This window comes from Corythoichthys intestinalis, chromosome 5 (genome assembly GCF_030265065.1).
Source record: "Corythoichthys intestinalis isolate RoL2023-P3 chromosome 5, ASM3026506v1, whole genome shotgun sequence".
In the NCBI taxonomy this organism is placed as follows: Eukaryota; Metazoa; Chordata; class Actinopteri; order Syngnathiformes; family Syngnathidae; genus Corythoichthys; species Corythoichthys intestinalis.
The window spans coordinates 34,796,825-34,822,029 of NC_080399.1; the positions used below are offsets into that span (position 1 = coordinate 34,796,825).

Consider the following 25,205-nt stretch of genomic DNA (forward strand, 5'->3'; position numbering starts at 1 on the left):
ATCTTCGGAAACTATGTCACACCGGGAAGTGCGAGGGAAGTCCGCCATAGAACAGTATTGTTTGTTGCATTGCTTCTCGGTAAGATGCCACGGCGGTGTGTGGCGATGTTTTGTTCTCACTCAAACGAAAAGTTGTATGAGTGGCCAAAGGATAGCAGGGCACGTAAATGGACATCTTTCATTCGCGCGAAGCGAATGAATTTCACGCCATCATCGAGTAGTGTTCTCTGCTGCAAACACTTTGAAGATGCCTGATTCCTTAACCGGTCTGCTTATGATTAAGGATTTGCCAAAAAGTAAGTGTGATTTTTTGATAGATGACTGATGACTTTGTCAAAGCAGAGCTGCCAACTGTTGTGGAATGAACAGTATAAGTTAGCGACGTTAGCCGAAAGTTAACTCGTGGCAATCCTCGATCATAGTTGTTGTTGCGTTCGCTAGGTTAAGCGTGTTTAATTTGTGCGTCATCTACGATCTTGTCCGAAAGGGTTAATCCACCGTCAATCGGGAAAGGGGTGTTGATATGCATATAAGCGGGTCGGCGTCGCGGTAATTCACGGTCACGTTACAGTAAGAGACACACACCGCCGCTGAGTTTGTGCACATTTATTTGTATTTGTATTATGTATTTCCACCTTCATGTTTCAAGCATTGCATTGCATTTGTACGGTTCCGCGTTTCTTTTACGGTGATCGCTTGATAGCCTTCTAGTTTGTGTTTTACTGTACGAGAGCCGCTGACAGGTGACAGCTGACGAACAAGCATGTTGGTTTTAATATCTTGCAGCGAATCAGCGAGCGCGCAAGTCACGCAGTGAATCATGGGAAATGTAGTCTCGGGACAACACTGAAGTGGTGCTTTGTAATCTGTTCGCTTGTGTGAAAAAACTACATTTCCTCACGCCATTAGACGCCACTTCCTCCCGAGAGCCCCGAGCTATGTTGTACTGTTAACTCCATGTGTTAATAAATAAACAAAGTTGCCAGCACGTCGTGTGTTCGATACATTTGTAAACAAAAAGCTAATAACAAGACACTATGCACGATCCGTTTAAGAGATGCTGGAGTAGTAGGAGGTGAGGAGGAGATCAGCGAGAAGCAAAACTTCGCGGTCGAATGTGGCGGCAGTCCGCTATTATTTTGTTTTCTTATTGTTGCCACAATAAAGTGGACAAAGCCATCAACGACTCATCTTCTTTCCCCCCAACATTTTAATATTATTATTATTTTATATGCACGAGAGCTGCCGGATCTGCCAAAATGAACATGAAGTCCGATTATTGTTTTTTTTTAACAATGTCATCAGATAGACAAAAACATAAAATTATGTGCAAATGCCTACATCTTAAAATCATGAAAATAATAACAGCCTATATTTTACCAATCTTGTAATCTCGATGGGTCTTGTATCCATTCCATGTCAGGTAGTCTAGGCACATTGTTTGCATCCTGATTAGCGTCTGGCTAATATATGTTAGGTCCAACATAAAATTCCAAGCTCCTCTTCTTCCTCCAACTCTTCAAAAACTTGGATCTCCTCCCTTGCGCTCGATCTATCGCTTATATCGCTGTTTGAATCATTGTTTGAAGGAATTTGTATGGCGGCCGTATGTATGGAGCTGCCATCGCTGTTCCCGGTGTGATGTATCACTTCCGGGACCGTCCCCTTTCAGGCTCGAATTTCGGAAACGCAATTATTTTGTCAAATATACAACATATAAATTATTTTTTTCATGTTTTATTTGTTGGACAATGTTTAATTACTTTCATTGTGACCCTATTTGGCATGTTATGAAATTACTTCACATTACTGCTTTAATGTCATGCTCTGTTCACTCGGTTTTTAACTCCTTGGCTATCATTGATGGCGTTAGATGTCCAGTGCATTTGAAATGGGATATATTGCAGTAAATGATCACTGCCAGACCCCCTAAGGAAATGGATAGATCAATCACCATCAACGGCACTGAAATACGATCATTTACTGCCAGTCCTCAGAGTTAAAAATGGATTTGACATTGCAGGAGGAATTCTCATTGTTTCCGTTGGGGTTACGGACGTCTCCTGTCTCTACTGATCCAACTTCCCGCCGACTTGTCATCCAAACAGAAGATGGCAGAAGCCTGTCGCAGTCATGGGTGCTTTATATTTCAAAGCAGATGCCATGTTTACGTGCAGCCAATAGTTCTTTTAAAATGTTTTTTTGTTGTTGTTGCAGTAACCCATTAATGTAAGGCCATGTAAACATGTAAAAAAAACAGAATACACATATCCTGGTATTTAAAGGGATCCACGGATCAGAAGACTTGTAGTTCGTAAAAGATAAACGTTATTATGAGTTAAAATAATTTGATATTGAAACCCATCTTGAAATTTTCGTTGTTATACAATTTGTAAAATTAGTTAAACGAGTTGGTCGCCATTGTTGTTGACGTTACACGGTTACGCTGCTGGGCTTCCAGAGTATTACCCTAGCGACATAAGCATGTCATCTGTTCTACCCTTTCAATTTGAACCTGTGAGGAACATTAATTAACATGACAGCAGTGTCGATATTTCACAAAACAAGCAGCAAAAGCAAAATGAATGACAGGATGAGACAAGAGTTTGAAAAAAAAACGGTGTTCTGCCAAAATGTGCTACACCCGCGAAACGTGCTACAGGAGGCGAATTTGACACCCATAGTACAACGGTGCTTTCAGATTGTTTTGTTAAGATGCATACAAACAGAACATACTAAAGATGCCTGAAGAAAATACTTAAAACATAGTAATATCAAATAAGGTTTAAATATGCTACGTGACTAATGTGGTCAACAGATCAACAATCTGCTTTAAAGCTACCACAAGAAAACGCAATGCTTAAAAGTATGAGAGGGAAACACATGCAAAAAGTATTTTGAGGCAATGAAAAGGTGGTAAAAGACTCCATTAAAAAAAAACACAAATGGTAAGTACTCGCCACGTTTAATCGATGTGCGCATGTTTTGGATGTCTCGCCGTGTAGAAGGAATTGCAGTAACCCGGTAGTGTTCGTCATGTGACAGTGACAAACTACGTCATCACCCTGAGCCTCCATTGCGCGTATAAAACATGGTGCCCTCCGTGGGTCAAAACATGTATTAAATATTAGATTTTTAAATCAATGGCAATATTTTGTGTGTTTCTACTAACATATTTTAGTAAAAGACAACAATTGTGGCTTATTAGAGCTTATATATCTTTAAGTCCGACGTTCCCTTTAAAATGTGGGTTAACCCTTTGCCAAAGGTTTCAATGTGGTCATGTAAACCCGCTATTCAGAGCCCCTTTTGGAAGGAGCATCTGCATAGCCTCTATTCGGAAAGAACCGTGGTCTTTTGAGTACAAGTAGTACTCATCGCTGTCTAATTCATGATGGGGGGGGGGGGGGGGGGGCTCTAGGAATGAGTAGGAAACTCATGCCTTCAGTAGTGTATTGAAAGACACACATTCAGTCCACAGATGTCGAACTCAGAACTTAGGGCTGCTAACCATGTCATTTTGTGTGGCCTGCAAAAGTAAATCATATGTTTAGACGTCATGGTTCTCACTAAAGTATAATTGTTGTAGTTAAAGTCAAAGCATTTTTTTTTTTTTTTTTTAAATATAAAATTCATCAAATTTTCAAGTTTTTAAAAACATTTTTTTTAATTCAGATTATTTTGGGGGGGGGGATCCTTTAATTTAGAAAAAATAAATATAAGATCATTACCGTATTGGCCCGAATATGAGACGGCCCTGATTATAAGATGACCCCCTCTTTTTCAAGACTCAAATTTGAAAAAAGACTTTTTGAACACCAAATTAATTTTTATACAGAAAATAATTACAGTACATCTGAAACAAATGATTATAACAATATATTTGAGAGAAAAAGCATGTTGTTTTGCCTCATTCAAATCTTAATATCTGAACATTTAAATATATAAACTAAAGTGCAATCACATTCGTAAATGAATGGCTTTTGGTTTTTGAAATGTAAATAAACCAATCTATTGTGAGAAAACAACAAAATTGCAATACTGCATTAACCATCAAAGTAGAGTCTAACTGTAACTGTAGTCTTGAAACAAATCTGAATAAGGAAAAACATGCAATAAAATAATGCAAACTGGTTAAACTTGAGAGTAGCTGAGATCTATCATGACGGAACATCGCTTCAATGATATCTGGCGCCATCTAGCGTCATGAATGGGTATAACGTCATGACCGCGAATGTAAGACGACCCCCACTTTTTCAGTCTTATTTCAATGCAAAAAACCACTATCTTATATTCGGGCCAATACGGTATTACTGGGATTTTGTTCCCCCTTTTTTAATGAGGAAAACCAATTTAATTGAAAAATATATCAGAAAACATTTGCTCTTAAAATGCTCGAAAAAGAGGATATGGACCATTTTTAGGGCAAGATTGTCTTTAAAAAAGATTAAGCAACTATCAAAATAGTTTTCGATTGATTTGATAAATCTTCATCGATTAATCGTCCCAGCCCTAGTTTGCAGAGACAATGCCTCCAAAGGAAACCATAACTATGATATGACCAGTGTTGTTAATAACGGCGTTACAATATAACGGCGTTACTAACGGCATTATTTTTTTCAGTAGTGGGTAATCTAATTAATTACTTTTCTCATCTTGGCAACGCCGTTACCGTTACTGAGGACGGAAAGGCATGCGTTACTATGCGTTATTATATTGGTCGAAAAGTCTGAGGGAGACGGACTCACCGAGACGACAGAGCAGAGCAGGAGTGGGGAGGAGGCAAGAAAGTTGTGACGCCGAGCAAACACGATGCTAGGTAGCTCCAATAATACCTGTTGTAGCCGATAGCGTACAAACTATGCCCGCATGTTATGGTAGATATGGTAGATATGGTAGATATCACATGTACTGTATATAAATATAACTAGATGCAAAATGACAGACACGGCACTAGATGCGTTAGTAAACAGCCGCCATCTTAAAGCAGTAGACCTTTAATTACAGCTCTGTTGTAAAGAACCTTCCTAGCGAACCTAAGTAACTTTTTATCTAAAATACTTCTAAATCTGCAAAATCTTGACTTGAAACTATCTTTAAATGATGACACAGTTTTAAAACTTTCATATGTCGAAAGTAGAGAGAAGGGAACTAATGCAATAATGTGAGCAATTTTAACAACTTTTAACAGTTGATTCAGGGTGAAGGTTAAATTAGGGTAAAGAATTGGGCTCGGGCCAATTGTACCAAAAACCTTCACAAAAAACTTTACATAGTGTGGCCAATGTTTTTTTTTTTTTTTTGAGAAAAAAAAAAAGTAATTATCACTAATTACTTTGCCAAGTAATTAATTACTCTTACATTCAGGTAATTGAGTTACTAACGCAATTACTTTTTGGGGAGAAGTAATTTGTAACTATAATTAATGACTTTTTTCAGTAAGATTAACAACACTGGATATGACTCGTGACAAAGAAGTTTGACACACCTAAATTGTCTTATTTGCGGTAAAAACTAGAAAGCACAACAATAGTGAGAACTACACCAAAATTAAAGTTTTTGAAAAACTGATATATTGACCTAAACCGGAACATTGGATGCACATAAACGTAGCCAGCGTTTACTACGATATGCTGCAACGATTTTCCCAAATCAAAATTTGAAGGAAATTATTTTCCCGTGTGCAGTTACTGGACAGGATACCTCCACCTGTGTAGTGAGCTGCAGCATCGCGATGAAGCTTTTGCGACAATCTGCCACTTGGATGACATCAGCCTGCTGGAGGAACCGGACGGTATGTTTCCGTTTCCCATCTTTTCACCTTAACTTCAACTGCAGAGTGATGATTGTTTTACCATCAAGGTGTGACGCCTCAAACCTTGTCCGAGTGGAGGCTTCTGATGGAGTTGGCTCAGGACGGCAGCTGTACGTCAGACCTGAATGGAGACGCTTTGTCCAACGGTTCCACGGACTGCAGCGGGAAGGTCAGCACAGAGAACTTAATCTTGCGTCTGGCCCGCACGGTCGGGCCGGAGCGTGCCGAGGCCATCCTGGAGGAGTGGGGAGTGCAGCTGAGTCTTTCTCCTCACTCCCAGTTGGTGTGTGAGCTCCTCAAGATGGCCGAGAAGAGGCAACGGTGAGTAAAGACTGGTGTTGTGTGTAAAATGTCCAGTTGCTTGATGGGCCAGTTGTACTTTGTGTTTCAGGGCAGCCATTCAGACCATGCTGGAGCGCTGCGATCGCTTCCTGTGGTCCCAACACGCCTGAGTGCACTCTTGGAATTGACATGATGCCAATAATGCCAGCCTGATGCTAGTTTTACAGCAAACCGATGATTAATTCATTTGCTTTACTATTAATGAAGATACTAACCCTTAAAATTATGTTAATTGCTCTTATTTTGCACGGAAACGATCTTGTTTGCAAATGAATGTACTGTTAGTGCAATACTGATTTATAAAGACTGTCTTGCATTGCCTTAATCAGTATTATAACCAATGTTCTAACCAGGTATTATTTAAATAAAGATACGCATATATTACCCATTCTTCTATTCTTAAAGCATTTTGTTCTGTCATAGGCAGACTAATGAGGCCTATTGAAAGTAGATGACATTTTAATGTCTTGAGTAAGAGCACTTGTAAAATACTAGAAACTGCAATTTCGGGAGAAATTACTTCTGGTCTTTGCCATGTGGAGATACAGATCTTAGCCCCAGCCTAGGTTTGTTTGGGGACAATTCGGGAACAATATCAGGTCACTTCCTGTCTTTTTGGGGACATTTATGGAGCCTGGGATAATGATATCAGTCATTTGGGAACATTTGGGAGGCGTGGCCTATTCATATCAGGTCATTTGGGAGGCGTGGCCTATTCATATCGGGTCATTTGGGAACCTTTTGGGGGCGTGGCCTGATCATATGAGGTCATTTAGGAACATTTAGGGGGCGTGGCCTGATCATCAGGTCATTTGGGGGCGTGTCCTATTGATATTTGGTTATTTACTGTTGATTTAAGGACATTTTTTTTGTGCCATTGAAAATGAATGGGAAAAAATTTTGACGTTCATAGCCGTCAATGGCATCCAAGTACATTGGCATCTATAGAATGGACAAACATGCCCGTCAATGGCATTAAACAGAGGAAATGAATGGAAAATTTGGACGTCCATGGACGTCAATGGCAGCACCCTCTATAAGCGTTAATGGAAGCGGGGAAGTTTGGGGGACACATCCTGTTGATATCTGGTCATTTTCTGTTGATTTGGGGAAATTTTGTTAACATTTAGAATAATTGATGCCTTTTTTATAGTTTTAAGTTTGAATGTGCTGTTTCATGCAAACGAGCCGAAGCTTATACGGATAAGCATTAATAAGTTAATGACAGTGGAATCATTCATGAGTCCAGCGATTGTATCACACACCTGCTGCATCAAAGGAGAAAAATGGGGATTCCCATTTAAAAGTTCTTAATTTCTTCTGAGTCAACTCGACCTTTTCAACCTCATTCCTTCCTTCAATTTGGCAGCACTACATTCTAAGTCTGACAAAGAAACTATCAGCTTGTTTCACGTTTTTACAAATTCGTACAATTAATGCACAATACTGTAAAAAGTATCAGGTATCTGTGCTTTGCTGCTTCTTTATGGGTTTACTCCATATCGATCATATCGATTGATCGCTTAACTCAAATAATTCGATTAGAAAAAAGATTAAAATTAAATTTTGCTGCTTCGAGTATTCGTTTAAAGTGGCGTTGCACTGCTATGTTTAAAAAGTGTTTGCATTTAGTTTAATTGATTTATGGTGGATACACTGCCTTCTAGTGGCAACAGTGAATAACATTACTCATTTCACTTTGCTGAATCCAGCTGCTCCCTGTTAAGACTAACATAAGCTAAGTTTTTGTTCGAGCTAATGTTTTAAATACATTCGAAATTTAGTTTCTAGGCATATTTAGCCGTGTTTTTGTGGGAATTTGTGTTTGAACCATTTGTTAAGAGCATTGTAGAAAACGTCAGCATTTTATGGCATTTAAGCTGACGGACTTTTGCCATGTAAGTGTAAGTGTAACTGTTCTTTTGTTAGATCTACATCGGTTCATTTTTTTTATACCATTTGAGGCTCAGCTGAGGTATTTTTTTTTTAAACAAATATGAAATTACAATGTAGATGCCAGGAGTAATTTCTAAAAACAAAACATTTCTGCTAGGGTTGTTCCGATCATGTTTTTTTGCCCCCGATCCGATCCCGATCGTTTTAGTTTGAGTATCTGCCGATCCCGATATTTCCCGATCCGATTGCTTTTTTTTGCTCCCGATTCAATTCCAATCATTTCCGATAATTTTTCCCGATCATATACATTTTGGTAATGCATTAAGAAAAAAATGAATAAAACTCGGACGAATATATACATACAACATACAGTACATAAGTACCGTATTTGTTTATTATGACAATAAATCCTCAAGATGGCATTTACATTCTTAACATTTTTTCTGTGAGAGTGATCCACGGATAGAAAGACTTGTGACTTTGTATATTGTGACTAAATATTGCCATCTAGTGTATTTGTTGAGCTTTCAGTAAATGATACTGTGGCCATCCCAAATGCATGATGGCAAGTGGAACCATGACTGTGCGTCGTGCTACCAATTCATATATCTTCTCTGCGTTGGGAAATAACTTAAGGTGTTAAGACAAAGAACAATTGCCACCTTGCTTCCCCACATTGCTTCCCATGATATTTCTAATCGTAGGGAGAGGGATTGCAAGGCTTTAGCCAATTGAAAAAAGCTCCAAAGGCTGCCAAAATTCACTCTACTTGTTTTGCGCTGCCTTTTATTTCTCTATATAGGTAAAACAGCGTCATTACAGATTGAGCGTGACAATGAGTGAGAAGGTCGTGCAGCGCATACATTAATTGCGTTAAATATTTTAACGTGACACATTTTTTAATAAATTAATTACCACTGTTACCAGGATAAATTTGATAACCCTACCTTAAGCCTAAACTAAAGACTCTGGATGTGTGTAACATATTGTGTCTGTAACGTTAAATACAGTTAGAAAACGATTTAATTAAAATATACAGTATATATATACAGTATATATATTAAAAAAAGGCATGGCCGATATTTTTTTGCCGATTCCAATACTTTGAAAATGACGTGATCGGACCCGATCGATCGGCATACATCTCTAATTTCTGCACATTTTCTCAAAAAATACCAATTTACAGTACATATGTTCAACTGCAAACACAACATTTTATTGGTATTAAATCAGGTCAAATTTTGGTAGGTAATTAGCTTAATAAGCTTAACAGGTTAAAGTGACTGTAAATCAGATAAAATGAATATCAAAATAATCACTGACAGTAAAGCAGAAAACCTGGAAAGATTAAATAGTAAAAGGCAAAACACATCAGCAAATACGGGGGGGAAACTAGTATGAATTTGCACTGCATAAGAACAGTTACAGTGATCACTCGGTACTTCGCGCTTCAAACTTTGCGCCCTCAGTCCATCGCGGATTTTTATTTTATTGAAAATAAAGACAGACGAGCTGTTCCAAGCCGATCGCGTAGTCTTGTTCTGCCTCCCTCCCTCCATCCCTCTCCCTGCTCTTTGTTGGTCAGGCAGTGAGTGCACTGGAGTTGCTTATTAAAGTTAACAATGATTGACAGACGTTTAATGTTTGATCTTGCTAGAGAAGCTAACTACAGAGCCCCACATGAGTCAATCATTGTTTAACAAACCGTTGCTGTGGCAACTCATTGTGTGTAAGTGAGCAGCTTGAGCGGATTTGAGTGGACTTACTCAATGAAGCATTTACTAAAGCCAAGCCTTTTTCTGCTTTATTCTTTTTTTAAAATAATTCGGTGGGAGTCAGACATGTTTAAAACTTATAACTATTAGATTTGAAGTGCTTAAAGGGTATGTCATGCCCTGGGAAAATGTTAATATTCCATCATTTATCCATAAACGCATGCCTTTTGTATTCATATCATGCCACTTCGTGTAATTACACACAAGAAAATGAGAGAAATTTGGCTCGATTGTCAAGCTAAAACGACCGGCGCCCGAGATCTGGCAGATTGTGTGCGTGACGTCACGACAAGTATAGAGAGTGCCACCGGCCACTAGGGGGGCAGCGCCTGTCTGCATCAATATAATTCCTTCTAGTGAGGGGAGAATTAGGGGTGTTTTGAGCTGTTTATGCTGATGCATTGTGTTCGTCCTGCACATATTCCAGGTTCCCTCATGAAGAAACACCCCTCGTTGTCAATAAAAGAGAATTCAGAATTGACAGTGAGGGGTGTTTCTTCAACAAGAAAAAGGCTCAGTGCTTTAATACTGAATGGCGGCGATGATGGCAGACAATTTCGTTTCTAGTTTCAGCGACGAATCCGACGTAGAAGGACGTAACGAATGTTCATCTAATGGTGACGAGGAGAGTTACGAAGCTTTAATCGGTGTTTTAGGTTACCAATTTGAGCCCAAACGAACGCCAATGCAGCGTAATGAAAAGGTCATTGAGGGGAGCAATGACACTGATGAAACATCGGCAGCAGATCGTGTGGGAAACACCAATGATTTGTTTTGCATTTCTTTTTGTGAAGCTGATACACCGTGACTGCAAAATAAAGGAATGCATAGAATAATTATCATTTATTGCGCTATCATAGCTTTTCGCTCTGCCAACAGACACAAATATGAATGGGATCAGAGGATTTGTTCTATATATTTTACGAACGATAATTTATACATGTGTCCAGTCCTGTATCCAATGCATGACATTTTTTTATTATAAAAGAGTATTCACTCTGGCCATTTCGAGCTTGGCTGCTCCCCTCCTTTGCTTAGCCTTAGCCTCCTTTGCCAGTCATCGTCCTCTTTCTTGATATCTCGGGACATTTAGGTGGCTGCGCGTGTATGGTCGGCACCGCATCTGCTTTGAGCAGCAATCTTTTAGCAAAACCCTATTTCACTTGTCCATAGTTCGAGAAGCTTTCAGGTGGAAAATGCGCACCATAGAAAACCGTGCCAGAGGCAGTGTCTAGAATATTACCCCTCTTTGCACGGACGAACTTTACCCATTGTCTGCGTAGTCCAGCTTTTTTTTTCGCGTTCGGGAACTCATGGATACTATATTCCGATAAATAGCTATTTGTACACCACATAGCACAGCAGTTTTGAACCATTCTAGTGATGTTTTGGTCAAACAAACCCGAACGCTACTCTCTCGTCGATAAAAAACAATGGCACCTGGCTCCGCCTCGACTTTCATTCACTTGTCGTGATGTCCCCGCCCCATTCGGCTGTTTCCGGAACACTTTCGGAAATGTTTGTCATTTTCGATCTATTTTCGATAATTGCTCATTAATGTGATTGATTTTTTTGTTAACTTTATCAATATTTGGTATCTTGGCACATAACGGTTCTATTGATGTCTCACACCCCCTTTGCCGCTACATACCCTTTAAAAACCATTTATTAAAATATATAAACATAACTTTTTTTTTTGGGGGGGGGGGTGAAAAAAACATCTCTTAGGTATATCACGTTCTAATGCTAAATCTGAATACACTGAAAACCAAATCATTTTTTTGAGGGGGGGGGGCGCTACTTAGCAGTTTTTCAGTTATCGCAGCGGATTTTGGTCCCCATTAACCATGAAAAACGAGGGATCACTGTATACTTGATCAATACAAATGCTTCAAAATGGAAAATAAAATCAAAAACCATGGCTATACTAAATGTATGAATTTATAAGCTACCTTTGACGGTGATAGACGTCCAACCCATTTGAACTGGGAGGGCTAGCAGCAAATGAACAATGTTCATGAAGGGGAGCGAATGTTCATTCGCTTTCAGCCTTAGCAGTTCGAATGGATGGGACATTAGGAGAAACATATTAATTTAATTCTAATTTAAATTCACAGCAGAGGGAGGAAAAGAGCCACATGATTGGATGTTTACCATCGTCCATGGCACTAAAATAGTTAACTATCTTCTGTGGAGTTCATCGGCAAGGAAACCGGCACGAATTGATGTCTGGCTGTTGCAAACTGGTATGATCTAGTGGAAGCGTTCTGAACTGCACTCATCTCAAAATTTTACGTCAAGGTGCGCAATCTATGTTTATCCTTTTTATCAAAAGGATAAAAATAAAGAAAAGCAAAACAAATTAAATTTCTGCATGAAAATTTTACGCACAATTGAAAAAAAAATGATTTTATTACATTAATATAAGAAATGGGTCTCAAACTTGCAGGACAATATTTTGCAGGCCCCATTTGACTTTCGGCAGTACTGTGTTAGTGATGGCCACGAATATTTTGCGATGGAAAATAAAACGTAAATATATAAATAATTTTAAATAAAACAAATATATTACTTAAAACAACACTAGGTAACTTTTCAAGCTTTCATTACGTGTGATGATATGTCGACTGACAACTAGTTGAATGACACCTCTTTTATATCTTGAGGGGGTCTGTAACATTTTCACCGACACTGATTAACTTTGAGGAGGGTGGCAGGAACCCTGTCACACAAGAAAACTACAAATGTGCTGACTGCTTTACGGCATACGTCACTTCCCCCTTTCTCCATTCATTATAGTGCTGCAACAATTAATCGATTAACTCGAGTAATTCGATTAGAAAAGATTCAAATTAAGTTTTGCATTTAGTTTTATTGATTTGGGTGGATAGACTGCCTTCTAGTGGCAACAGTGAATATAACATAACTCATTTAACTTTGCTGAATCCAGCTGCTCCCTGTTAAGAGTAACATAAGCTACGTTTTTGTTCAAGCTAATGTTTGTAATGCATTTGTAATTTAGTTTATAGGTACAGTGAAGAAAATAAGTATTTGGTCACCCTGCTATTTTGCAAGTTCTCCCATTTAGAAATCATGGAGGGGTCTGAAATTTTCATCGTAGGTGCATGTCCGTGTGAGAGAGATAATCTAAAAAGAAAAATCCAGAAATCGCAATGCATGATTTTTTTTTACCGATTTATTTGTGTGATACAGCTGGAAATAAGTATTTGAACACCTGAGAAAACAAATGTTAATATTTGGTACAGTAGCCTTTGTTTGCAATTACAGAGGTCAAACGTTTTCTGTAGTTTTTCACCAGGTTTGCACACACTGCAGGAGGGATCTTAGCCCACCCATCTGTTTGTGTTTCTCAGCGACAGCCCAGAAACCTGAGTTTGACCTCCCTCCAAAGGTTTTCTTTTGGGTTTAAGTCTAGAGACTGGCTAAGCCCCTCCAGAACCTTGATATGCTCTTTACGAAGCCACTCCTTGGTTATTCTAGCTGTCTGCTTCGGGCCATTGTCATGTTGGAAGACCCAGTGACGACCCATTTTCAATGCTTTAACTGAGGGAAGGAGGTTATTCCCAAAAATCTCACAATACATGGTCCTGGTCATTCTCTCCTTAATACAGTGCAGTCGTGTAGTCCCATATGCAGAAAAACACCCCCAAAGCATGATGCTACCCCCGCCATGCTTCACAGTTGGGACGGTGTCATTCTTCTTCTTCCTCCAAACACTGTTAGTGGAGTTATGACCAAAAAGTTCTATTTTACTCTCAACTGACCACAAAACGTGACCCCATGACTCCTTTGCATCATCCAAATGGTCATAGGCAAACTTAAGACAGGCCTTGACATGTGCTGGTTTAAGCAGGGGAACGTTTCGTGACATGCATGATTTCAAACCATGACGTTTTAGTGTATTACCAACAGTAACCTTGGAAACGGTGGTCCAACCTTTTTTCAGGTCATTGACCAACTCCTGTCGTGTGGTTGTGGGCTGATTCCTCACCTTTATTAGGATCATTGAGACCCCACGAGGTGATATCTTACATGGGGCTCCACTAGGATTGAGATCTACCGTCATGTTCAGCTTCTTCCATGTTCTAATGATTGCTCCAACAGTTGACCTTTTTTTACCAAGCTGCTTGGCAATTGCTCTGTTGGCCCTTGTCAGCCTTGTGGAGGTGGACAATTTTGTCTCTGGTGTCTTTGGACAGCTCTTTGGTCTTGACCATGTTACAAGTTTGTGTCATCATGATTGTATGGGGTGGACAGGTGTCATTATGCTGCTATGGACCTCAAACAAGTGCATCTGATTCAGGATAATACATGGAGTGGAGGTGGACTTTTAATAGGCGGACTAACAGGTCTTTCAGGGTAAGAATTTTAATTGACAGACAGGTGTTCAAATACTTATTTTCAGCTGTATCACACAAATAAATTGTTTAAAAAATCATGCATTTTGATTTCTGGATTTTTCTTTTTAGATTATCTCTCTCACAGTGGACATGCACCTCGGATGACAATTTCAGACTCCTCCCTGATTTCTAAGTGGGTGAACTTGCAAATTAGCAGAGTGTTCAAATACTTATTTTCTCCACTGTATATTTAGCCGTTTTTTTGTGGGAATTTTTGTTTGAACCATTTGTTACGAGCATTGTAGAAAACATCAGGATTTTATGGCATTTTAAGCTAGCGGACTTTTGCTATGTAAGTTAGCCAACTGTTCTTTTGTTGTACTTAGATCCACAATGTTTTTTGTTTTTTTTATACCGTTTGAGGCTCAGCTGAGGTTTTTTTTTTTTTTTTTTTTTTTTATGTTCCTTATCTGATTACTCGATTATTTGAACTAACTAGTTAATTGATTAATGGACTACTAAAGGGGAAAATGACAAGCAGTACTCAATTTGGACATTTAGGGATGTACCTTTTTTCAAAGGTGTGTACTCACTTTTGTTGCCAGGGTTTTGTATATTAATGGCTATATTCTGAGTTGAAAATAAATTAACTCTATTATATAAGCTGCACACAGACTACTTTTCATTGTGTCAAAGTGTCATTCTGTCAGTGTTGTCCCATGAAAAGATATACTTAAATAGCTGCAGAAATGCAAGGAGTGTACTCACTTTTGTGATACACTGTAACCATTCACACTCACTTTACCGTGACTATGCATGGATGGACGAAAATCTACAAATGATCTGGTCAGTTTGTCATTTCCAAATAGTGTTACCCTTGATCACAAAATCTGCCCACCCCTGGTGTAGCCCACCCTGACACACACTTTCATTTATTTGAAATCATTCCAACACGACATAATGCTTTTCATCATCAATTGAATTAAAAAAAGATTGTTGAGGTGAAGGCGGCTCGGCTAATGTTTGATGTTGCCGCCCTGTCACCAGCAGGACCGATAAGGGATTCTGCACATACCTGCTTGTGTATAAATGGCCATTTGATACACACACACACCTGCTGGCGTTGGCCACGAGCCTCAGTCAGCACTGCAGTAAGATACTGTTCTGAACTAGGAGCCAGATTATAACAGTGTACCTATGAAGATGGACACTTTACACGGGGTGAGCTTCTCCGAATTCACATGTCTTCATGCGAGATATTTGTGTTCTTTAAAATCTTTTCTTCTTCCAGGTGACCATTATCCTACTCTTGTTCCTTTTAGAGCATGCAATGCCATTGGATAACAATTCAGGTAAAACGTGTTTTGGTTCCTTGAATGCTATGAAATGGGAGTAACTAACATACAGCAACAAAGCAACTTGTAACAAGGTTAACCAGCTCCTTTTTTTAATGTCAGACACAGTGTATGTGGGGTCTGTGTTTATGGAGGAAGCTCTTCGCAGGGCCATTGAGCTGACCGATGCCGCCTACGCTCGCACAACCGAAAGGTTCCAATTTTGCTGACTACTTGGCAACATCAACCTTCCACTCAATAAGAGAACAGCATTTTTAAAAATTTGCCCAACGTAGGGTGAAGAATTCTTTGTCCGAGGGCGTTCTGAGACCGACGGATCTGTTGGCTCACTTCAAGCGCACCCAAAGCCCGAGCAGGACACACGTGAGGGCCGCTGAGCTGCTGGACAACACGGTGGAGCTGATCCGAGAAATGGTCTACACTCACACTATGACGAAGCCTGGCTGTCACGGTATGCGTCTAGGACCAAATACAGATACTTCATTTACTCTTGATACTCTGGTATGTGAGTGATTTTCATCTCTACAGAGCTGCTGAGTGAAGCAGATGTTGAGCATCTACTGCAAGCTAGCGGCTGCTTGGCTCAAGTACATGCAGTTGGCTGTCCTACTGGCTGTGTGGCCGAACGCTACAGGACCATCACGGCCCACTGCAACAACAAGTAACTCAACATGTTTCTCGGGCTATAAATCACCATTTTAAAGGCTTAGACACACAGATTCTAAATAAGAATTTCTATTGCTTACTAAAAATAAAAGATCATTGGAATGGATAAATCTGTTGTGGTTGTTCTTCCTGCCCAGACAACATCCCAAATGGGGTTCTGCAAACATTCCCTATTCTCGCTGGCTGCCTCCAGAGTATGAAAACACGTGGGGGACGCCCAGAGGCTGGGATCCAGATCACACCTACCACAACTTCAGCTTACCCCCAGTAGGACAGCCTTGGCACCCTCGCTTCCATTCCTTGCCTCCGTCCTATTAACGACAACTTTGCCTCCCTCACCGCTCTCCTTGACTGTCCACACAGGTCCGCCAGGTGTCTCAGGAGATCCTGTTCACTCCCAATCACAATATTTCTCTGGATTCAACTCTTTCCCATTTGCTTGTCGAATGGGGCCAGTGGATTGATCATGACCTGGTGCTCACCCCCCAGAGTCCAAGCACGGCGGCTTTCCGGACCGGGGCGGACTGCACTCGTACCTGCAGCCAGGATTCGCCCTGTTTCCCCATTGAGGTTTTTCATCTATTTGTTTGTAAAGCCAGATTTTTGGGGCCAGTTAAACCAAAACTATATCCTCAGATCCCACCGTCTGATCCTCGGTATGGCATTCAGAGTTGTATGCCTTTCTTCCGCTCGGCTCCAAGCTGCGCAGATGGGCCTCATCTGCATCGTGAACAACTCAATGCCATTACCTCCTTTGTGGACGCCAGCATGGTGTATGGTAGCTCCGATAAGCAGGCTCTTGAACTGCGAGACCGCACCTCACCACTCGGCTCAATGGCCTGCAATACGCAGCACTCGGACGGCGAGTTGCCCTACCTGCCCTTCTTGCCTCGCCCGCAGGCTCACTTGGACCCATGCGGGCCAAGAGAGGGTGCCACACCTCGGGACAACGTCACATCATGCTTCCAAGCAGGTGAGTTTGGTCTCAATTTCTAGGGTAGTATTTGATTTCCCACCTTAGGAACTCATGAGTCTTGTTTGACAGGTGATTCAAGAGCAAATGAACATTTAGGCATGGTGGTCCTGCACACACTCTTTCTACGAGAACACAACCGCCTGGTCGAAGAGCTACACCAACTAAACCCCCACTGGAGTCCCAACACCCTCTATCAGGAGGCTAGGAAGATCATTGGCGCCACCCACCAGGTACAATGCTTCAAATATGTCAGGAGTTCCAGACCTCACATAATACCCACCCGCCCAACACACATACACACACAGGTTTCCTTATAAAAACTATATACTGTGTATATATATATATATATATATATATATATATATATATATATATATATATATTAGGGCTGTCAAGCGATTAAGATTTTTAATCGAGTTAATTACAGCTTAAAAATTAATTAATCGTAATTAATCGCAATTAATCGCAATTCAAACCATCTATAAAATATGCCATATTTTTCTTATTATTATTATAAATTATATATATATTCTGTAAAATAATTTGTTGGAACGAAAAGATAAGACACAAGATGGATATATACATTTAACATACGGTACATAAGGACTGTAGTGGGCATTTCACTCTACTGTCATTTAAATCTGTCTATGCTGTCCTCACTCCGAAGCGTCTACTTTTTCCAAAAGCTAGACAGCTAGTGAACGACGCCTTAATAATCAGACTTCTTCCTTTTTCATCTGATTTATTAATAAAATGGCCTCAAACCATTGTCCTCTTTAGACCGTAGTGAAACTACAAAAAACAAGTACACAAGCATTGCATTAGCAACAACGTTAGCTTAGCACGCTATACAGGTTCACTAAACATAAACAAAAAGCGTCTCATACAAAAAATATAACATTTCACTTACTAACATAATATGTACATTCTTTACAACAACCATACTTACGGACAAATCTTGATCATATAAGCACAACATTACAACGTAGGCGTCAGCCAGAGACGTCGTGCAGCCATATTGAACGGGCAAAAAAGCAATAAACCATGTCGCAAAGCGACCACAAGAGTTCGCTGTTAGACAGCACAAAAAACCTTGCTGTAAACTGTCTGAGCGGGACATGTGCGTTAATTGCGTCAAATATTTTAACATGATTAATTTAAAAAATTAATTACCGCGCGTTAACGCGATAATTTTGACAGCCCTAATATATATATATATATATATTTTTTTTTTTTTTTTTTTTTATGGCAGAAAACACAGACAAGACTGAAAAAGCAGTTTCTGCTCTTGCACTCCTCTTTAAAAGAAACTGCTGTATTTGAAGCCAAAACAACTGTTGTGTTTGATAGAACAACATGTCTATATGCTGCCATAGCAGATTCATGGCGCATGAAGTCCCCGAACTATTTTTAATTTGTCCGTTTTACCCTGAAAACCCCCGTTTACAGACGTCGCGCAACCGCTTTTGTTTCAACCCAGCCGTAAAACGAAGGTAATTAATTATATTTATTATTCAAAATGTCTGTCGTTTTTAGCTTAGAATCATTAATTGATGTCTCATATTTCGTTTAAAAAAAAAACGACTTAAAAAAATTATTCACTCGCATATTTCAAACTCATAAACAAATTATGCCACAATGAAAAAAATGGCGTCTGTATAAAAGTCACGGATATCTACCTCATAACTATCGCTTAATTGTATTTTTTTTGTTACTGTCGCATTTTCTCCGATATTTTAGATGAGAAATAATCGACCCAAACAATAAAAAATTTGAAAAAAAAAAGTTTAAAAGGGTAAATATATGAAAAAGAAACTCTCGACCACTCCTTGATGTCTGCGATTTCTGCATCGCGACCCCTGTTAAATTACCATGTTTCACCCATAAAATCCCCCAAAAATCCAGCTGTGGCTATTCACAGCTGTGTCTTGACACTCAGTGATACATGCTACATGGAGTTTTTGGATCAAAACAAGGTAAGCACTCGATAATATCTTGTTAAAGTCATGGCGTCTGTAATTCTCCTCTCGCGTGCGCTCGCCTCCAGATGGGGTTTTGCTGTTTAAAAAACTTTTTTTTTTTTTTAAAATGCCCTCGTGTTCAAAATTTTTACTCCCTCAGAAAACTGAGATTTTAAGCTTTCCAATGATGTATCACACATGCATATCGGACAATTTTGAAAGTTGGCTAAATTGGGGGTCTCAGAGCGGAACTTCAAGTCACCTTAGTGTTTTCCGCCATATATATATATCCAATATATAAAAAATAATATCCAACTATTTTCCATCAGCTGATTTGAGTCTTGGTGCTTTCAGATTCTAACATGGGAGCACTATCTACCACGGATCCTTGGAGAGGAGGCCGCGTCAAGGCAAATGCCTCCCTATGAGGCTTACAACCCTAACACAGATCCCAGCATTGCCAATGTCTTTGCCACCGCCGCGTTCCGTTTTGCTCATGTCACCGTGCAGCCGATTCTAAGCAGACTTGGGCCTGGATACGTCACCAACTCCCAGCATCCCTCACTACCCCTGCATCACTCTTTGTTTGCATCGTGGAGGGTTGTCCAAGAGGGTATGGATATTTAGTTATGTTGTTGTTGTTCGGTGGAATAGTGGGTAGCTCTGCCGACCTGTCATATCTTCTTGTGTACTAATTAGGTGGTATAGACCCCGTGCTGCGTGGCCTCTTGCTGTCTCCTGCAAAGCTTCAGACTCCTGGTCAGATGATGGTGGAAGAGTTGACAGAGCGTCTTTTTCAGGCACAAGGCGGAATGCCTCTGGACCTTGGGGCCCTCAACCTTCAGAGGGGCAGAGACCATGGACTACCAGGTACCGGCATCAACTCTAAAATCAATCTATCAATTTTTCCCCTTTGCCCTCTGATTTCCAACCAGGATACAGCTCATGGCGAAGGTTTTGCGGGCTCGCTGTTCCTAACACCACCAAGGAGCTGGCAGATATTATGGATAATCCATCTCTAGCTCGCAAATTCCAGCAACTGTATGGCACGCCGCACAACATCGACGTTTGGGTGGGGGCCATCTCTGAACCGCCTCTACCCGGAGGCCGGGTTGGACCACTGCTGTCCTGTCTGCTGGGAAGACAGTTTAGAGCGCTGAGAGACGGTGACAGGTAAAATAAATCTCTGCTTCGTCTTTGCTAAAGAATGTCTCAGAAACAAGAAATCTCTTATTTCAAGGTTTTGGTGGGAGAGGAAGAACGTGTTCACCGGCACACAGAGGTCTCACCTCCGCGCCGTCTCTCTGTCCCGCATAATTTGTGACAACACCCATATCGCGTATGTACCCGAAGACCCGTTTTCTCGCACAGAGGATCCGGACTCCATGCTGGCCTGCTCGAACCCACTCATCCCCAAACTCGACCTCAGCCCGTGGAAAGAACCACTCTCAGGTAATGAAGGTGACTAAAGAGACACGCCCATCTTGTTGTGACAATTCTGTGGTGAACTCTCTCCAAGATCCAAACTGCGGTCCCATACCCAGAATTCAGTCTGGCTACTCCCTGCGTTGTGACTCTGTGATCATCTTTGAGTGTCAAGCTGGTTTCGAGCTGCAAGGTTCTTCATCCATCAGCTGTGACGCACAAAGTCAGAGGTGGAGCTCACCACCTCCAACATGCAAGGGTTCAAATCTTAATGACTACAATATGGTCAAACTTTACTTTTAGCCTCAACAGTCTCATCTTATTACAGCCTAATTCTCCATGTCTTGTTTCACTCCAGACATAAACGAATGTGAACAACAAATTCTGATTTGCCCACAAAACATGGAGTGTCTCAACTTGCCAGGTTCTTTTTCGTGCTCAGGTTGGTTAAATAGGGAAATATTTCAAACAAATACTGCACCTTATATATTGTGTAACATTTAGGTACTCTGTCCTGTTCGTATGCATTGATCCAGAGTTAACCTCACCATCCACCATTTTGGTTGTCATGTCAGCCTTGGTTGTGATCGGCGGTGTTGCCGGAATACTAATGATCCTTAGCTGTTTTCGAAGGCAAGTAACCACAGATGCATGTCACGCTGAAATGTAGCTTTTCATTCGATCCTACTTCTGAGGTAATAGAAATTGTAAATGTCTTTGTCTCAGGTGGTTGCCGAACAAAGATGCGTTAGTCTGTGCCGGATGTTGCCAAGGGAATAATTAAACAACCACTGAAATCTGGGGATCGACCGAAGGTTTCACTGTAAAGGAAATGTACCGAGGCTGTGTTTTGTCCTTTGTGCCATTATGTCATACACCACTCTCACTGTACTCCATTATAAACAAATGATTTATTGAGTCCCTCTCTAAACTGTATTGTGAGGCCAAAACAGAGCAGCAAGCTTACAAAAGGTATTTCAAGCCGGAAACCACAGGCCTACTGGAATGTCTGCTCAGAAAAAAAGATTTTCTTTCCATAAAGCCCCTTTGAGTGGGACATGGCCTCTGTGTTGATTCAGTATGCCTGTGTTGAATTCCTACTTACAAACCTGTAGAACAACTGTGGGTGTGTCACAACAGCGTTTCATGGCACTGTAAGTGGATCATTCATGCTGATGACCACAGTTCAGATGTCATTTCTCAACTTTTATCTGTGTTCCAATCTGAAGTAACATGTATTCGGAAAAGGACAAATGTGGCACACAATCAGACTTTAATGGAGTGTTGGCAGTTTTCAGTACACTGACATTGAGACCTCAAAGCCTTCGAGGCAAAGAAGTGGTTATTGCACTTATCACATGCACACATTCCTTCATTATCACCTTCAAAACACAGTTGACTGTTAAATATAACAATGATAATACGTACATAGATACTATGAGGTAAAATAGCCAATGCCGATTGCCTGGCACACCAACAGACGACTTTCATGAATAGTTGTGAATGGCTCATTACAGTATAGCACATATGCTGTGTTTATTTTGGACATGGAAAAACTTGTGTGCAACAGTTTTGACGGCTCAACTGTCCATACATTTCATTTAACATATGACGCTCGTAAAACTTAAATTATGTAGCACTTCTGTGCGAGTAATATTGTTTCATAACTTTCTACTGTATGTTTCCATATAAAGCCTTTAGATACAAACATCTAGGATATTTTCATTTTTATGGGCAAATAAAATTGAGGGTACTTCATGTGTTAGATCAAAAACTACCAAAGGGATATTCAAATCTACTTTTCCGTTCTTTGTATTATTGTGGTGTTACAACTGTTTTATTGGTTGACCTCTAGTAAGTTACCACATTACAAGCCTGATGTCTCCTAGTCTTCATTTCACGCCAGTCAATCATGTCCCCTAACCCTGCTCAGTGAGGTAGAAACCCAACTTGGCCACGGACATTTCCCTACGGAGACGCATCACCTCCCAGAACATCTGCTCCGCTGGATACAGGCAGACGACAACCGTCAAATTTTATGTTTGTCTTAAGAAATCACAAGAAGGTCATTTGTTAATAAACTTACCGTCATGTCTGACCAGGCCCTGCTGGATGTACCGAATATACGTGAAGAAGTTGCACACGGTCGTGATCTGAAAAGGGCAGAAAACCGCAGGAATTATAGCAATGGCGGCAGATTAACAGAGCTCTAAAAGACGCGGCCAAACGTACCCGTGCTCGGCTGGATGGGGAAATGTAGTAGTAGCTCCCTTTGTCGCCGAGTTTAATGCGATGTCTGCACAATTGCGATACGCCGCTTAGCGCACATTTTCTGTCAAGAAAGTGGACTGGTCAACTAAATGCAGCTTGAATGATGGACGCATGCTTTTGAAGCACTGAGAATGGGGCCAAAAATAGCGAGACGTGGCCAATCAGAGGGTAGGTTAGTCATTTAAAGAGCAATGTGTTGATGGTTAGGGGTCAGATGCATGCAACTGGTGCATTTATTGGCATTTGTCACAAAGTCTTCTCCATGCTGGCAGCACAGGAGTTAGTCAAAGCACAAAAAGTTTCCTGTGACGACTTACGTCTCCACTGCTACCCTACAGTCACTGGAAACACAAGATTTGTAAGTCAGGCAGTGAGTGGAAAAGTTCCTACTGATTAAATTCAACTGCTTACGACTGTAAGAGTTCAATTGAAACCTATGAAGTCAAAAGTTGTATAATTAGACTGTTTTTTTTTTTGTTTGTTTGTTTGTTGTTGTTTTTTTTTACTGTTTTCATGGTCATTTTACAAGGTTTATGCGGGGCATTAAAACATATTAAAACCATTAAATTGATTTGGTCAAAATTTAGACCTTAAAAAGCATTAAAAAGCTTCACACAAAATGTTCGAGGCGGTAAAAATTATGTAAACTGGACAGGAAAAAAAACTTTATTTTTAACATTATTTATTAGAGTTGTCTGATATTATCGGGTAGCTGGGACAAGAGAACATAAGATTCATCACAGGATATGAGATAACTAAGAGAACGTAAGATTGCGGGATAAGAGAGCCGATACTATCAGTTACCCGATAATATCGTCCGATAAACGCCTTCAAAGTGAATGTTGAATGCTTCTGCCTTTGTACAAGGGCCAGTCACAGCTTAGCACAGCAGTTATGCTTATTGACCATTAGTTGTCTTCAAATAAAGATGCTTGTGATTTCTTTTATTTTAGTAGATCATTTGCATTCATGGTGCAAAATAAAATGAACAATAATGTTATTTTGAGCCAGAAGCACTATGTGAGCCTTATGTGATATGGGCGTGCCTTATTGGCACTTTGCACTTGCACTTGATCCCAAAAACTGATGTTTGCACCATTTTGTTTTCAATAATAAATGTAGTTGTGCAATGAAGGCAATTTTCCCATAACTGCAGTTGAAGTTATTCTTATTTTTCACAGAATGTTTATTGGAAAACATCAAAGTTGTTACATGTATTATTAAAGTATCCAGCGGGGAGTCACAATAAAATTACCATAATATGTTAAGTCCACCACATACGTATATTGGGTTCGCTTTGATATTGGTATCGGATTTTGAGAAATTTCAGACAATATACAGATATCGGTTAAAAAGTCATTATTGGATAATTCTACTTACAACTTGTGTGTGTGAAACTATCTGCAGTTGGGCATGGGCATTAAATTAGTTTAAAGTAGCATTAAAAAGCTATAAATGAGATTTGCCAATACCTGTGGAAACTGACACATGTGGCATCATTACAAATTTGAGTAGTACAGTGGCATCTCTACATACGAAGTTAATTCGTTCCAGGACCTCGATTGCAAGTCGAAATGGTCGTATGTCGAGCAGGATTTTCCCATAAGAATACATTTATAATTCCATTAATTTGTTCCACAGCCTGAAAACCAAGGCTCAATCCTTAATAAATACTGCTTTTACTATTGCAAATAGCAGTTACAAAGAGCAAAACAAGGACATTATAAATAAAACCGGAATGATAACAACAATTCCTGTAATAATGTAACGAATCGGGTTCTAATGTGGCAGGTATGTTTTGCGTACTGTACCTGAACGCACCGCTTGGCTGACATCACAGTGAGATAGGGGCGTGCGGTAGAGATTTTAGTTTAACTTTTAATGTCCTTTTGTTTTTGGCGTACTGTAGGGCAAATAAGTATTTAGTCAACCACTAATTGTGCAAGTTCTCCCACTTGAAAATATTAGAGAGGCCTGTAATTGTCAACATGGGTAAACCTCAACCATGAGAGACAGAATGTGGAAGAAAAAAATACAGAAAATCACATTGTTTGATTTTTAAAGAATTTATTTGCAAATCATGGTGGAAAATAAGTATTTGGTCAATACCAGAAGTTCATCTCAATATTTTGTTATGTATCCTTTGTTGGCAATAACCGAGGCCAAACGTTTTCTGTAACTCTTCACAAGCTTTTCACACACTGTTGCTGGTATTTTGGCCCAATTCTCCATGCAGATCTCCTCTAGAGCAGTTATGTTTTGGGTCTGTCGTTGGGCAACACGGACTTTCAACTCCCTCCTCACCCCGTGGCGTCAAAGAAAGTACACGTCCAGGTCATGACACATTCTCTCAGTCCTCTTC

At 40.1% G+C, this 25,205-nt stretch overlaps 3 protein-coding genes across 5 annotated transcripts in view; 2 read left to right on the plus strand and 1 right to left on the minus strand.

Annotated features, from left to right (window-relative positions):
* hps5 (HPS5 biogenesis of lysosomal organelles complex 2 subunit 2) overlaps positions 1–6,969 on the plus strand; it is a 36,668-nt gene extending 29,699 nt beyond the window's left edge. The window contains exons 20-23 of the mRNA XM_057837309.1: positions 2,024–2,137; positions 5,688–5,794; positions 5,863–6,136; positions 6,207–6,969. Of these exons, the coding sequence (XP_057693292.1) occupies positions 2,024–2,137; positions 5,688–5,794; positions 5,863–6,136; positions 6,207–6,267 (556 nt within the window). The 3' untranslated portion in view covers positions 6,268–6,969. The remainder of the gene's footprint in view (positions 1–2,023; positions 2,138–5,687; positions 5,795–5,862; positions 6,137–6,206) is intronic.
* Positions 6,970–14,416: 7,447 nt separating this feature from the next.
* epx (eosinophil peroxidase) lies at positions 14,417–23,898 on the plus strand. Its single transcript, XM_057836638.1, is given in 17 exon segments — positions 14,417–15,410; positions 15,481–15,541; positions 15,647–15,737; positions 15,820–15,995; positions 16,073–16,205; positions 16,348–16,477; positions 16,574–16,780; positions 16,847–17,183; positions 17,256–17,416; positions 19,502–19,760; positions 19,847–20,017; positions 20,083–20,320; positions 20,388–20,613; positions 20,615–20,831; positions 20,931–21,014; positions 21,109–21,205; positions 21,299–23,898. Coding segments are annotated over 17 exon segments (2,670 nt in total). The 5' UTR covers positions 14,417–15,386; the 3' UTR covers positions 21,357–23,898.
* The window catches only part of rab3il1 (RAB3A interacting protein (rabin3)-like 1), a 38,546-nt gene continuing 35,134 nt past the window's right edge, over positions 21,794–25,205 (minus strand). The window contains exons 9-12 of one of the 3 annotated variants that reach the window (XM_057836641.1): positions 23,161–23,184; positions 22,805–22,904; positions 22,659–22,725; positions 21,794–22,577 (exon numbers count right to left, since the gene is read on the minus strand). In XM_057836641.1, coding sequence (XP_057692624.1) covers positions 22,492–22,577; positions 22,659–22,725; positions 22,805–22,904; positions 23,161–23,184 — 277 coding nt within the window. In that variant the 3' untranslated portion in view covers positions 21,794–22,491. The remainder of the gene's footprint in view (positions 22,578–22,658; positions 22,726–22,804; positions 22,905–23,160; positions 23,185–25,205) is intronic. The other 2 variants (XM_057836643.1, XM_057836642.1) reach the window with 2 other exon arrangements.